General features: G+C 36.9%; 1 protein-coding gene across 1 annotated transcript in view; it reads left to right on the top strand.

Moving 5' to 3' along the window:
• Positions 1 to 16,178, top strand: part of Eip75B (Ecdysone-induced protein 75B) — a 121,586-nt gene extending 105,408 nt beyond the window's left edge. The window contains 3 exon segments of the mRNA XM_068287288.1: positions 6,654 to 6,892; positions 10,152 to 10,526; positions 10,528 to 16,178. Of these exon segments, the coding sequence (XP_068143389.1) occupies positions 6,654 to 6,892; positions 10,152 to 10,526; positions 10,528 to 12,918 (3,005 nt within the window). The 3' untranslated portion in view covers positions 12,919 to 16,178.
• Positions 16,179 to 16,592: the final 414 nt, after the last annotated feature.

Genomic DNA, 16,592 nt, shown 5'->3' with positions numbered 1-16,592 from the left:
GCTGCTGCAACTGACAAGCAGAGCGCGCGAGATAGATAGAGAGAGAGAGAGAGAGAGAGAGGCTGAGTTCAACGACTTTAGTAAAATTTCTCGAAGGTTTCGCATTGCAACATCTCGTCGTTGGCTGCATTTGCATTGCACTCATAGCTCTCGCTCTCCCTCACTCACACTCACTTGCTCTCTGGCAAACTGTGTGTGTGTGTGTGTGCTGAATGCTGTTCATTGCACTCGGCCTCGTTTCTCGGGCTCGTTGCAATTTTTGCACGATGACGACAACGACATCAGCAGCAGCAGCAACGGCATTGCATTTGTCGCCAGCAGCAGCGGCAGCGGCAGCGACAGCGTACGAGTGCAGCGACTTTTATTTGGGTCAGGCACGGTCATTCGCCTCGGCCAAGTAGCAGCAGCAGCTGCTGCAGCGGCGCAGTTGCCTTGGCGCGCTTTTATTTGAAAATAATTATCAAAAAAAAAACCAAGAAAATTTCAGCCGAGGCTGAGTTTTATTTTATTCGCTTGGCATTCCCTTGATGCGTAAATGCCTTGTTCTTGTTGTTGTAAATGTTTTTATTGTATTGCACTTTATTGATTTAGGTTGCAATGTGCAATGAGAGCAGCCTTCTCAGGTTGATTTTTGTTCATTTTGGATAACTAAAAATTGACCTACTTATAGGGGGGGAAAAAGGCAGCACTCATTGCGTATACGTAATGTTTTTTTTTGTGAAAATTAAGCACTCATACGCCATGTGGTGTCGACAATGGAAAATAAGTTATTTTCATAGACGAAAAGTGGCAAAATATTTATATCTGAGGACACATATTACGTATACGTCATGTTGCTTGCCCTCAAATAAGTTAATATGTATTACAATTGCAGACAAATTTGTGTTATTAAGTATACGTCATGTTGTGTCTGGATAGAGTTTGATTCACAGACTACATTACGTATACGTCATGTGTGATTGTGTGTGTGTGTGTATTCATTCGGATTCCCTTGATACAAACAAATTGTGCCTTTCAGCTCTTTTGTTTGTCATTGCTTTTGTTTTTGCTTTCTGGCTCTGGCTCTTATTGATGAAAATAAATGAGCTCGACCTTTTCATATGTGATGTGAAATTAATAATATGGGACAGGGTCTGGGGCTTTTGTTATTGAGCGAGCGATGTCGTTGCTGCTGCTGCTGCTGCTGCTGACCTCCTCGAATGTTTCATTGAGGCGGCAATTTTCATGACCCAAAATAAAATAATATATATATACATGTTTGTTTGCCTACATTTAATACAATGTATTTTAATTTTGTCTCAAAATTAAACAAAATACTTCATTTTCTCTCCCTCTCTCTCTGTCTCTCTCCCTTTCTTTATTAATGTGATTATTTATTATCATCATCTTTTCATGGCTCTTTTTTTTGTGTTTTGCGTTTCCATTTCTTTTCGTTTTGGTGTGTGTCTCCTCTTGTATCTTTCCACACACTACTTTTCGATTATATGTATATACAACAATATTGTAAACAACTTACGCAAGGGCCTATTGTCCATCTCTTTCACACAACACAGTGCGTGTGTCGTTTTACGTAAAACAAAAACAAAAACACAAGCACACATTGTGAATCATCTATCTCGCTAGCTTTAGCTCTAGCTCCAATCCCCCAATCCCCTGTGCCACTCTTTGTAAACCGAAAGTAGGCCCCATCCAAGTGCATTGAACTCGAAATTCAGTTAAAGTTAGCTGGCGCATCGTAATACGGGAAGTCAACAAACAAACAAACACACACACACACACACACACAAAAAAATAAAATCAAGTAATAATAATAGTAATGGTATTATTAACAATGTCATATGAAACAACAATTGCCATTCTCTCTCCTCGCACCTCGCTTCTCTAACTCTCTCTGTAAATTTAGAAAGCAGCAAGCAAAATGAGGTTAGACGTCGTCGTTGTCGTCGTCGTCAGTAAGTCAGACAGTCAGTGAAAGTGAAATTATTATAATATAATTTGTTTTGAAAACTTGTTAATTGGCTTTTAATTGTATTATTAAACATGAAATGCTAATTAAAAATTTAAGAAACATTAGAAGATGAGAAAAAGATCTTGTTAAGAGAGCGACAGAGAGAGAGAGAGATAGAAAATGAGGTTAAATAGTTTTCCAAAAACAAACTCTCGCATCTTATGAAATATGTTTGATCTTTGTGGGTCATAATGTTTTGCCACACAGTAGGGACGATCCCGTCGCCGTCGCCCATCGCCTTCCCTCTCTGGCCACAGCTTGGCCAATGGCCAGACTTATGCAACACACAAGTCTCGAAATTTATAGGCCTATAGTCAGTCAGTTTGGTTTCGTTTGGTCAACTTGCTCAATTCCCTTTAGAGTCGCTTGCATTTCCACAACACGCACCGAAATTTCTACAAGAAACAACTTTCACTTTTACTTTCATAGCTGCTTGCCGACTCGCTCGCACTTACATAAACACCATTGAGCGTGTCTTTGTCGTCATTGTGTTTGTTGGTTTGGTTCGGTTTGGTTTTTTTTTTATTATTATTATTATTATTGTCTGTCTTCGACCCCATTTCGATGCTAAGTTCAATGACCAAAAAACTTTTACCCCCTTCTGCTTTAGCTCAGCTCAGCTCAGCTTTGCTTTGCTTTTGCTCTGCTCTTCGATTTCGCGATGACATTTCTGTGTACCTACCAAGAAACAAACACACACACACACACACACACACACACACATGTATAGTTATTATTATGACTCAAAAAGGCAGGCGGGCGGCTAGTGTGAGAAGTGAGTCAGCAAGTTTGACCCCAAAAAACACATGAAAAACAAAATAAAAGCAAGCAAATTATCACAATCCATGATGATGATGAATGTCAGGCTAAATGCAAATGCAAAAAAAAAGGCATTTACCTTGCTTTGTTTGGTTTTGTTTTTATCTACACATATGTATGTATGTATGTATGCACTCATGAGTAATTCCAATATGCAATAGATTATAATATTGTTTTGTGAACGGGGCCAGACGGGGCCATTTCTGTCGTAAATTAGAAGCATGGCAAATGCACTTTTAACTGGGCAGAACAAACAATTTAGTTGGCCTCCAATTTGCAGCCTCTCTAGCCTAGATCATCTATGCACACACACCTGTCTCTGTGTGTGTGTGTGTGTGTCCAGGCAACGTGACGTATGAGTGATGACGATCTGTGTGGCAAAAATAAGTTTCATGAAAAGCTTTTAACCAAAAGCTTTCAAACTCTTAAGTTTCACCAAACTCAACACAAGAAGAGAGTCGCTCTTAATCGAGTGTGTTGAAAAGCTTTACATCAAAGAGAATTCTTAAGAGAGAGCGAGTGAGAGAGAGAGCTCTTAAGCTTTTGTATTTGTTTTTTTTTTGTTTTGTTCTGTTGTGGTAAAGCGAGCATTGAACTTTGCTGATGATAATTAGGAAGAAGCCAAGATAGAGCATACAGCACAAAGTATTCTAGGTGGATGAAGACCAGGGGTTTCCAGGTGGAGGACAATTAAGGCCAGTTAAAGCTCATAAAAGGGTTTGAAAAGAAACTTTTTGGATTAAAAAATGAAATTCAGGAAACTAAATATAATTAATAACTATTTTTTTTTGTTACTTCGAAAGTCTTATCACAATTGCAATGCAAAAAGAAATACTCTCTCTCCCTCTCTTGCTCTTCTAACAAAACAAACAGCTGTTTGGCTTTAGCTCACTTATTATGAGCTTAAAGCGCTCTCTTAATGCTTTACCCGCTTTTTTTGTGCCCTCTCTCTCTCCTCTCTTAGTAGTCAATGCCTACTCTCTCTTGCTCTCTTTGTCGTCTCAGTCGTTGTTGGCGGTTGTTGTCGGTTTGTTGTCCGCTGATTTTGTCTTCTTCTTCAATAGCTACTACTAGCGGCGGCGGCTGCTACCTTTTGTGGGGTATATTCGTAACGTGCTTTTGCTTTTACAGTTAGTCGCGTTCGAGACCTTGTCGAGTTTTGTCATGTTAGCGAAAGATTACTTTTTTTTTTTGTTGTTGTTAAATGTTAAAGAAGAAATATCCAAATAAATATTTTATTTCTAAATGAAAAGAAATTATATAAAATACATAATAATTTAAATAAAATATATACATAGAAAATAAAACAACAAAAAGCACCAACCAAAAAAGAAATAACGAATATATATGAAACAAAACAAAAGAAAACAAAAAAAATTATTATTATATTCTATTACAATATTCTGGTTAATGTGAAGAAAAATCGACCCCAAAAGGAAAAACACAAAAACAACAAAACACACACATACAAACAAAGAAAATCTCTACGGAAAGTTGGTTCCAGAATTTCACTCGTTTCTTTTGGATTACGCGCTAAAAATAAGAAACAAAATAAAATCAAATCTATAATATATTTATTAATATATATTATTGTGAAACAAAAGTTCCTGCTAAATAACTACAACAACAAATCAGAAATATATTAATTAACAAAAAAAATTTTAGAATAAAAAGTGCAAAACCAAAAAAAAAAAAAAAAAAAAAAGAAAAAAATTTTTGTGTCTTTCTTTTTATTTGAATTTTTTTTACCAAAGTTTAAACAATTTTTTAATTATTTGTTTTTGTGAGCCCTCCTCTGTGTGTGCTGTGTGTGTGTGTGTGTGCTATATATGCATGTATGTGTGCCAAAGGAAAAATTTGAAATGTTTTCAAAAACTTCAATCAAAGAAAAAGAGTGTTAAAAATGAATTTTCGCAAGAATCTCTAAAACAAACAAACAACAAGAAAAGAACCAAACCAAAAGTTTATCCAAGATAGAGAGAGAGAGATATATACTAAATATATATAAACAATAACCATTAAATAATTCAATTAAACTTATAAATCACAAAATGGCTGAAGAATTACCCATATTGAAGGGCATACTCAAAGGCAATGTCTATCACAATGCGCGTAAGTTTCAACATAAAGATTAGAAAGTGAAACAAAATGAATAAATAATATTCATGCAAAAAGAAATGTATAAAATTCGGACTTGTTGTTAGTTTTGATAAACATCAAGACAACCAAAAAAAACAACCAACTCTCTTTTCAAACAACTGGGGCCTGACACAGTTTACAAACTGAAACTCAAATTCAAACGCTTTCAGTTTTCAACTTTAATTTCACACTCTCTTCGGGCATAAAGTGTGTCTGTGTGTGTGTGTGTGTGTGTGGATTGAAGCCGGCTAAAAACTAACTAGAGAGATGATGATCATCATCGTCATCATCATCCAATGATCATAATTCTCTTTTCACTCCAAGAGTCTTCAAACTCGGCTTTGACTTTGTTTACCTTTTTTTTTTTTTTTTTTATTTTTTTTTGGATTTTCGTTTCGTTTAAGCGCCATTGAAGTGTTGACCTCGTTTATACCATAATTTTTTTTTATTTTTATTTTTGGTTTGCGGCCGCGGAAGAGCTTTAAACTTGAAATGAAACTTCAGTTGAGTTGCGTTTTGTCTGTTTGTGTGTGTTTTTTTTTTTGCTATTTTCTATATCGCATGTTTGACCAACTTTGTTGTTGTTGTTGTTGGCTTTGTTTTCGAGCTTCGAAAGTTGTTCGCTCTAATTTCTACGCGCAGTCAGTCGCGCAGTCGCATTTTCCATTTCATTTGACCTGAATTTCGCTACGAAGAGTGCCACAGACACAGAGACAGAGAGAGGCAGGCAGGCTGGCAGGCCAAGCAAGCAAGCAGCCGGTTGGGTGGCTAAAAGAAGTGGGTCAAAAACTTTAGTAGGCGATTTCTCATTATTGTTGCTGTTGCTGCTGCTGCTGCTGGAAAAAGTCAGTTTGTCAGTTTGTCAGTTGCTGGTGTCTAGTGAAAAATCATCATTGAGTTTTGTTTCACTTTTGTTAATAGAGTTTTTTTCTCTTCATCTTCTTTTTCTTCTTGTTTCTTTTCGATGTGAGTGAAATTGTAGAAATTTCATTTTGACATTGAAAAGTTGGTCATCTGAGACAGAGAGAGAGAGAGAGATAGGGAGATAGGGAGACTTGAGACATCAGAAAGAACAAACTTTGATTTACCTAGAAAGGTTCTTACTTACACTGTCTCCAAAAAGTCTCTATAATACCGAAACCACAACCAAGTTGTTCAAGTTTCCCTTTATTTGATGCATTTGAAAGACAATTAGCCCCACGAAGTTTGTCTAATGCCAAAAACGTGACTTGAAACGTGTTGCAGAGCCTTAATCTCGGCAATTTTGGCAAAATGTGAAAGTTCACCCACATATATACCACATACAAATTAAACAGAGAAAGAGGCAGGGAGAAAAAAGAGAAAGTGTAACAAGCCAATGAACGCAGCGGATCAAGCAAACTGACAGCAGCTGAGAAAAGGCAATGACCTAGTTTAAGATCAATTGAACCCAAAAAACCAAAAAAAAAAAAAAAACACTTCCTGCGTGACAAACAAACAACAGACAGGACAACAGCTGCTGCTTGTCCCTTTATGTATTCCTGTTGCACCTGCTGTTGTAATTACAGACAATGATCAAGATGATGATGATGATGATGATGATTGTTACATATTTACCTACATATACATACATATATTTAAACTGTTTCAAACCAAAAAGGACTAACCGGAATGCCTTGTTTCGTTTTTGTTTTTGTTTTTTTTGCAGCTGTGCGATTTGGACGCGTGCCCAAGCGAGAGAAGGCGCGCATTTTGGCCGCCATGCAACAGAGTACACAGAATCGTGGCCAACAGAGAGCTTTGGCCACCGAGCTGGATGATCAGCCACGTTTATTGGCCGCCGTGTTACGCGCCCATTTAGAGACTTGTGAATTCACAAAGGAAAAAGTATCGGCAATGCGTCAACGTGCCCGTGAATGTCCATCGTACTCAATGCCAACATTGCTGGTAAGTAACTAAGAAACCTTTTTCTTCGTCTTCGTCTTCGTCTTCCTCTTCAACTTCTTGTTGTTCTATGTGTAGGCGACATTTCCGGGTAAATGTAGAGTGCAGAGCGGTGAGGTGTTAGTGGGGTAGGGGCATATACATACATATATATTCCGTATCATAAACTTAGACAGTCAGACAGACATTTATTGACATGCATAGATCAACAATAGCAATAGCAACAACAACAACCATATGAAACTAGTTACTCATGCTCGAAGGTGAACTGGTTTTGCATTGATTCATATATTTATGTCGCCATCTTTGTCTGACATATGGTAGAAACCAGGAAATTATATCGGCTCGCACGTAGACGCGTCTCTCGTTTTCTTTCGAGGTGTTCTTGAAGTGACTACTCCGCTTCGGTCTCACTTCTTTGGGGTCAAGTTCTTAATGATGATGATCAAAATTAAAGCAGAAACCCTAAAGACAAGCCACATGGTCATTGAAACAACACACACACAGACACACACACAATAGATGATAAATGTTTAAATGACGTCACTATTCAAAGATCTTTAAAAGATCTCTCTCTCGCTCACTCTCTCTCTCGGGAGCAAAAAAAGTGTTTGTAGCAGTTTAGCTAAGCGATAAGACGTGTGTTCATCGACAATAACAATTATAGTACTTATTTCCCCCCTCATTTAAACAAAAAAAAAAGTTCTAAAGCTCAAGGTCAAGCGTAGCGTCATTATTAATAAAGCGTGCGAGAGAGGGAGAAGGCAGGGAGATGGAGAGAAACACACGCAAAACGTCCAGACGACAACGACAACACATGCCGCAGCTATTTTAATAATAAATTATTATTAAAATATTAACAGAAAAAAAAAAATTAAAGCAGACCACCAAAAAGATAGATAGACAGATAGATAGATCGAGCGATCAAAACCCAATGGCCAATGTCAAAGTCAAGAGCAAGGCCAAACTAAATGTTTGTGAGCAAAAGAAACAAACTAATCTTTTTAACTAAAGTTAGAGAGTCTGTTGCTGCTGTTGCTGCTGGCAAGTAATTTCTAATTATTTCTGCAGCGCAGTTTAACTTCTGGTATTTGGAATAACGAAACAACAAAACGACCTTGTGGGCGAGTTATTTTTTAACCTTGGTATAAAATGAAATGAGCAGTTCATATTTGCGCTGATATTTCCATTCTATACAGAACTTAAATGAGTAAACAATAATCATAAAAAAAATAAATGAAAAATTAAAATTTCATATATACACACACACACACATGTGTGTGTAGAAATGGAATAGAATCTCTGGCCCTCTCTTTCTTTGTATGCAATCTGTCTATGAGGAAGCATGTTTTTGCACATTTTTACAACTGTCTGACTGTCTGAGATGTGGAGACGGGGATTTACCCCCTTCCCTCACCAACTATGTAGATGTCGTTGTTGTCGTTGTCGTCAGGTGGTTGCCTACTCTGAGCTTATAAGGAAGTGCAATGAATGAATGTGAGACGGAAGAATCTAATACAAGGTTAAACAAAACCCAAAAGGGGCGAGGTTAAAAAATACAAAGATCAGACACACAGACACAAAAGATCGCTAGGAAATCATAATCGAAAGAAAGCAAAAGAAATGTATGTATGTACATACATATATTTGTTGAAGGTCTTTTTGGGGATCTTGTGATTTTTACCTCCCTCACCCACCCGTCCGTTTAAGCAAACAAAAACAAAATATTTTGATGCTATTTTTGCAAAAACTATTTCCGCTTTTGCGCAAATCAAATGATACAAAAGAAACCGAAATGATGCGAAACAATACGATACGATACGATACGATATATAAAAATATATATATTTTGGTAGCGCCGGCAAGAGACGATGTCGTCGTCTAGAGGTAGAAAATAGAAAAGAAAGCAACTAAAAGAAAGAGAGAAAGCATAAAGCAATCTTCTAGCTCTTGCTCTCTCCCTTCTCTGGGTGGGTGGGTATTTCGCCGGTTTGCCGGTTTTGCACTTGATGAAGGCCAACAATCATTACGCCGGCAAATTCTTTTAGATGGGTGGATTGGCAGTGTGTTCGGTGTGTTGGGTGGGGGTTGGGGGCGGGAAATATATAATTTTTCAAGGTTAATCACAAACCACACACACACACACACACCACCAGATATATGTACATATGTATGTATATATTTTTAATATATTCAAAACTACATAACGTGTGCTTATTGAAACAGAACCGAATGCAAAATGCCAAAGCAGAGTAAAAGAGATGAGATGCTCTTCGAGCATATGAAATCAAACATAAATTATAAATTAAGTCAATGAGCAGGGTGAGCAACAGACAGTGAGTGGGGGGACAGTGGTAGGAAGGGGGGACGGACTGAGTGTATAGGTAGGGGTCGCCCGGCACGTTCGTTTGGTGTCTCAATGCGCTCGACAAATGCCGCGCGTGTTGATGTAACTGAAAACCCGGAAAGCCAAATAGCAAAATAACATGAACAATCGCATGACTTAGAGATACTTACACACACACACACACAAAGAGAGAGAGTGTATGCCGAGGGGTAGAAAATCAGAAAACCCCCTCTACACCAGAAGAAAAACAAAAATGAAAAAAAAACACGCGCCACATCGCAACTATGGGGAAAAACCTTGAACTCTGGTTCGTCGACCTTGGCTGGTAATGTCAGCGAGCAAACTAGTTAGAAAGAGACAGCCGATAGAGAGAGAAACCGCCCCTAGAAACTACAACTAGCTTTTTAGGCAACAAGCTTTTTGTTTTCTCTTCAAAACACAGAGAAAGCTTCCAGGCAGCGTGCCATAAGGAAATGTCGCAAATGATATAGAGAAAGAGAGAGAGGTAGAAGTGAGAGGGTGTGTCTCTTTCTTTGTTACAGTAAAACAGGGGGAGGGCAGAAGGTTCAGTGTCGAGTGGTGGGCGTACGGAAATACAAATAGTTATGATTATTGATTTAAATGAGCTACACTATCAAAGGAACGGGGAGGGGCAAAGGCAAAGGCAGTGACAGTGGCAGAAAATGAGGTTCGGCGACCTTCGCGTGCAATGACGTGAATGGGGTCTATGGATAGAAAAATGGAGGGTGAAGACAGCGGGGAGAATGTAAACTATGCAACAGTTTGACAACAAAATGCTACAAAAAAAAAAGAAGTGAAGAGGGAAAATTTCTAAATAAATATGAAACGTCAGAGTTTATATGGTTCTTTTTTTTCGTTTTTTTTTCTTCTCTTCATCTTCATCAATGCGTTCAGGCCTGTCCTTTGAATCCCGCACCTGAATTACAATCAGAACAGGAGTTCTCACAACGTTTCGCACATGTTATACGCGGTGTTATCGATTTTGCTGGCATGATACCTGGCTTTCAATTGCTCACCCAGGATGATAAGTTCACATTACTGAAGGCTGGCCTCTTCGATGCGCTATTCGTGCGTTTAATTTGCATGTTCGATTCGTCGATCAATTCGATAATCTGTCTGAATGGCCAAGTGATGCGACGTGATGCCATCCAGAATGGTGCCAATGCCCGTTTCCTAGTGGACTCCACATTCAATTTTGCCGAACGCATGAATTCAATGAATCTAACCGATGCCGAAATCGGTCTATTCTGTGCAATTGTCCTAATAACCCCCCGATCGTCCGGGTCTAAGGAATCTGGAATTGATCGAGAAAATGTATAGCCGCTTGAAGGGTTGCCTACAATACATTGTCTCACAGAATCGTCCCGATCAGCCGGACTTTTTGGCCAAATTGCTAGAGACAATGCCCGATTTGCGTACCTTGAGTACATTGCATACAGAGAAATTGGTTGTATTCCGTACCGAGCACAAAGAGTTGCTGCGCCAGCAAATGTGGAGCATGGATGATGGTCAAATGGAGACGAATCAAGCTACAGCAGCAGCAGCAGCTGCAGCAGCCGGCGGTGGTATAAATGTAAATACAACATCGGCAAGCAAAGGCAGTCCACACAGTGGTGGTTGGGATGCCATGGATGTGGAGGCAGCGAAAAGCCCATTGGGCTCGGTGTCGAGTACAGAATCTGGTGATTTGGACTATGCAACGGTGGCAAGTAGCAGCTCGCTGATGCAGCAGCAGCAACATCAAACATCTTCGACCACGGCACAGCCATCGGCATTGGCCAGTTCGGCACCATTGCTAGCGGCCACTCTATCCGGTGGCTGTCCATTGCGTAATCGAGCCAATTCTGGTTCAAGTGGAGATTCGGGTGCCGCTGATATGGATATTGTTGGCTCGCATGCCCATTTAACTCAAAATGGTCTGACAATCACGCCCATTGTGCGTCATCATGCTCCACAGCAGCAACAGCAACAGCAGCAGCAGCAACACCATCACCAGCAACAGCAACAACAACAACAGCATCCCCAACTACATCATCACTTGACATCAGGATCAGCGGGTAGATATCGCAAATTGGATTCACCCACCGATTCGGGCATCGAGTCGGGCAATGAGAAGAATGAATGCAAGGCGGTTAGCTCCGGCGGCAGCAGCTCATGCTCAAGTCCACGTTCCAGTGTCGATGATGCCTTGGATTGCAGTGATGGTGGTGGACATCATCATCATCATCATCAGGTGGTTGTGTCGCAACCGCAATTGAGTGTTGTATCCGTATCGCCCATCCGTTCGCCCCAACCATCGAGCAGTGCCAATTTGAAGCGACAAATTGTCGAGGATATGCCCGTGTTGAAGCGTGTCTTGCAAGCACCACCCTTATACGATACCAATTCGTTGATGGATGAGGCCTACAAGCCACATAAGAAGTTCCGTGCATTGCGTCATCGTGAATACGAGAGTGCCGAAGCCGATGCGAGCAGTTCAACCCAAAGTCTGAGCGCCATGAGTCCCAGACAGAGTCCGATACCGGCAAATGTGGCCACACCACCACCGCCACCAATCACAACAACAACAACGGCAGCAGCATCAGCAGCAGCACCAACATCATCCGCAGGAGGAGCTGCAGTACCAGCATCATCACCGACCACCAACCAAGGCAGTCAGTTGCATATGCATTTGACACGTCAGCAAACGCCACCACAGCAGCAGCAGCAGCAACAGCAACAATTCCACCACCAGCAACAACAGCACAACCACCACCACCATCATCACCACCAGCAACAGCAACAACAACATGGCTCCTCAATGGCCAGCACTCATTCGGTTTTGGCCAAATCCCTAATGGCCGAGCCCCGCATGACGCCCGAGCAGATGAAACGCAGCGATATCATTCAAAATTATCTAATGCGTGAACCATCAGCAGCCACTAGCACCACCAGCAGCAACGGTGCTGGCAGTCGCAGTCCAAATTGTGCATCACCATCGACCAGCTCGCCGCCACCACCGCCAACTGGTGCCGGCGGTGCTGGCAGATGGGGCAGCAGTTCGGTGATTACCACCACCTGCCAGCAGCGTCAGCAATCTGTCTCACCGCACAGCAATGGCAGCAGCAATTCCAGCTCTAGCTCCAGCTCCAGCTCATCATCATCCTCGTCGTCGTCCAGCTCAATGTGCAGCTCATCGTCATCGGCCCAGAGCAGCAGTTGTCAGTATTTCCAATCCCCACACTCCACCAGCAGCAGCAGCAACAGCAGCACAATCCTAGCCGCCACATCGACATCGGCAGCAGGTGCAGCAGCATCCGCAGCATCGACCACAACAACATCAGCGGCAGCAACAACCACTGTGCCAATGTTGGAACTGCAAGTGGATATCGCCGATTCGGCACAGCCATTGAATCTGTCCAAGAAATCTCCCACTCCGCCGCCCTCAAAGCTGCACGCCCTTGTGGCAGCAGCCAATGCGGTCCAACGTTATCCCACTCTATCGGCCGATGTCACTGTAACGGCCAGCAACGGGCCACGCAACAGCCCGAGCCCCAGCCACAGTCACACCACCAGCCCGGCGCCCAGTTCGACACCACCCACAGTGGCTTCACCATCATCGAACGGTGCTGGTGCTAATGGTGCATTGGCCTCAGTGCACAAAGTCATGCTGGAAGCGTAAGAAGGGAAGGCAACCAATCAATCAACCAACCAACCAACAAAACCAACCAACAAAACCAACCAACCAACCAACCAACCAACCTTAGCAGCAGGTGAGAGGGGGAGAGACTGAGACATTGAAAATGGGCAAATGAAAAAACAAAATAAATGCATAATTTACACAAAAACTTTCCTTAACAACAGCCACTTAAATAATAAAAAAAACAAAAACAAAAAAATCATTTCAAAAATAACTCAAATGGGGTTCGAGCAGTGTACAAAGAAAAAAAAAGAAAAAGAAAAAAAATATAAATGAAAGAATGTATGAGAAAAACAAAAGAAAACAATATAAAAAAAAATGCATGCAATTTAAATATTATAATTATTATTATTATTATTAAAAATGATAAGAAAATAAAAAAAAAAAAAGAAAAGAAATCAAGAAGAAATCAACCAACCCCAGCTTTGAAAGGTATTAAACAAGAAAAGTAAAAATAAAATATATAATTATGATAAGTCAAGAAATATCTTTACCGTTTTTGCTGCTCTCCCAAAACAAACAAACAACAACAACAACAACTAAAAATGGAGTTTAATTTAAACAAAAACAAAACATAACGAAACAAAAAACAAAAAAAAAAACGTTTTCCATTTTTAATTCTTAACTTTTTTTTCTTCTTCTTCCGTTTCATCTTCTTCTTTCAATATATTGTTTTTATACGTTTTAAGCTCTTGTTGTAAATATTTAAAATTTAAAAATATCAAAAAAACAAAAAACAAAAATGAGAAAACAAAACACTATATACATATTTTTTATTCAATAATTAAATATTAATTATTATTATATAATTTATTGTTAAGAGCAAAAACTACTTTTTGCTTCTATATAACGGATTAAGTTATGTTTTTTGAAAAACACGCAAATTTACCAAGTAATTGTGTAATAATCTATTTTTTTTTTTTTTTAAATATTTTATACGATCTCTGAATTAATAATTTTTTTTTTTTTTAGCTTTAACAAATAGAAAGGAAGTTCATTTTTTATGAATTTCGTTTAGGGAACTCTTTTTTTTTTTTCTTATGTTAGGAAGATTTTAATTTTTTTTTTTTTTTTTTTTTTTGTTATCTTTTCTTTCTTTGGCACAAAAAACCAAGTAAGCAAAAATATTAAAACATTGTTTTCTAATTTTAAACAAAATAAAAGTAAATATTAAAAAAAAAAAAACAAAACAAAAAAGAGTAAAAAAAACAAAAAAACGGGAAAAAACACACAGAAATTAACTATAATCAAACTTAAAAATAAAATAAATAAAAAAAAAACAAAAGAAAATAAAAAGAGAGAAAATGCTTAAAAGTTTTTATCAAACAAAAAAAAAAAAAAAAAAACAAAAATTGAAGCGATAAAAGGAAAACCCAACGTTCAAAATATCTAGGTATATATATATATATATATATATATGTATATGTATATATATATATATGCATAAATATATATATATATTGTATTTGTTGTGTACATATTTAAATGTTAAATTAAAAAGAAAAAAAAAAACAAACAGAAAATATTTAAAATATTCTATGCTTAAAACAAATTAAATGTTTAATTGGCGTCAAACAACAAGAACAACAACAACAACAATAACTTAGACACACATTGAATTCAAAAAATAAAATGAAACAAAATAAAAATTTCAAACTTATTATGAAATAAAACAACAGCAACAACAACAAACAAACAAACAAACAAAAAAATCTATATTTAAAAATGTGAAGAAAGAAGAAAAAACAAAAACAAAAAACCAACAACAACAACAACAACTTGCGGTAGCAAAAAACTATTACATTAATTATTTTTATAATTATGAATTATGATTATTATTATTATTATTATTATATTATTATTATTATATTATTATTATTATGATTAAAAATTTAAATATATTCTTATGCTTAGTGAAAACAAACAAACAACAACAAAAAAACCAACAAAAAACAACAAAAAAGCAACAACAAAAAACAAAGCAAAAAATGCAAACAACAACAACAACAATTTGTATTGTCAAATCAATAAAAAATTTGTTTAAACAAAAAAAAATTTCCAAAAACAATTTCTTAAGTTTTTTTATTTACTTTTTTTTTTAAAGTGATTTGGTTTCGTTTTACAGATTTCTTTTTCAGTTTTTGCTTTAGATTTTCCTTTGGGGAAATTGGTTCTTCTTCTTTAATTATTTATGTTTTTATCGTTTGAGGTAAGTTTTCATTTACTTTTGTTGGTTCTTCTTCTTGAGTTTTATGTGAAATATGTAAAAAAAGAAATACCAGAAAAGTAAAGAAAGTAAGAAAAGGAAAAGAAAAATAAGTAACAAGGAAAAAGGAAATCTAAAATATATTTTAAATATATTCTTTTTAAAATTTAAACAAACAAAATATCACACTTCAATAATTATATATGTATATATACCTTATATATATATATACACATATACTATATAGAAAAGAAGAAGAAAAATAAACTGAACAAAAGAATCTTACAACTTTTTTTGATGTATGTGTGTGTGTGTAAAACATTGTCCGTAATTTTTAGCCAGCAAACAAAAAAAGAAAATAAAAAAAACAACAAAAAAAAAACTTATTATTGTAATTGTGTATTAAAAAAGTAAAAAAAAAACAACAAAAAAGGAAAAATATTTTATGTAAAAAAAAAAAAAAAAAAAATCCAAGAAAAAAAGAGAAAGAAGATAAATACTTTTGAAGCGAGAGTGAAAGAGAGAGAGAGCAAAGAGTTTGAAGGATTAAAGAAAAGGATAAAGTTATTGGATGATAATGATGATGATGATGATGAATATATATATATATATTATATATTATACGATATAGGTTTTCCGTACGTGGCAGCGACAACTGAAACAATGAAATTTGCGACAATTAAGCGTTAATGTATTTAGTAACTAAACTTAACCTTAAAAACATTTCAATTGTGTAATTCCAAAATGAAAAAAAAAAAAAAAAAAAAAAAAAAAAATTTAAGAAAAGAAATCACACACACAAACAAACACAAAACAAAAAGCAGAAAGAGAGTGCAGCGGCAAACAGAAACAAAGGAGATATATATATAAAATATATATATATAGGGTTTTTTTTTTTTTTTTTTTTTTAGTCACAAAATAATTTGCGGCATAAGAAGAAGAAGAAGGAGCAGAAGATAAAGAGAAACAAAAGAGATTTTAAAGCAACTTAAAACAGAGTCAAAGAAGAAGAAGAAGTTTGAAAAAAAAACAAAAATGCAAAGTAAGAAAGAGAAAGACTCTGAAATCACTTTCCAAGAGAAATGGAGCAAAACTTTTATGTATTTTGTGTGTGAAAATTGTGAAATAAAATAATAAAATACTCAACAATTTGTTTTAAAACAACAAACAAAAAAAACGAAGAAAATGAAATTGAAGAAGCAAAACGACAAAGCAGATATGAAAACAAGAAGGTGAATAAAGAACACGAACCACAGACAACAACAAGAAAACAAACCCCCAGAATAAGATGAAAAAGAACAAAGAATAAAGATGAAAATGAGATCATGAAAATGAAGATGATGCAAAGGGGGGGGATAACACACAACATGGAAATGGAATATGTGAATAAAAAGAAATATGATTATAAGTATTTAAAATATATCAACAAAAATTATGACAAAAAGAAAAA

The sequence above is a fragment of the Drosophila tropicalis genome, unplaced genomic scaffold (assembly GCF_018151085.1).
Source record: "Drosophila tropicalis isolate 14030-0801.00 unplaced genomic scaffold, ASM1815108v1 contig_463, whole genome shotgun sequence".
In the NCBI taxonomy this organism is placed as follows: domain Eukaryota; kingdom Metazoa; phylum Arthropoda; class Insecta; order Diptera; family Drosophilidae; genus Drosophila; species Drosophila tropicalis.
The sequence above is the reverse complement of the archived record's forward strand: the minus strand, read 5'-3'. Positions and strand labels throughout refer to the sequence as shown.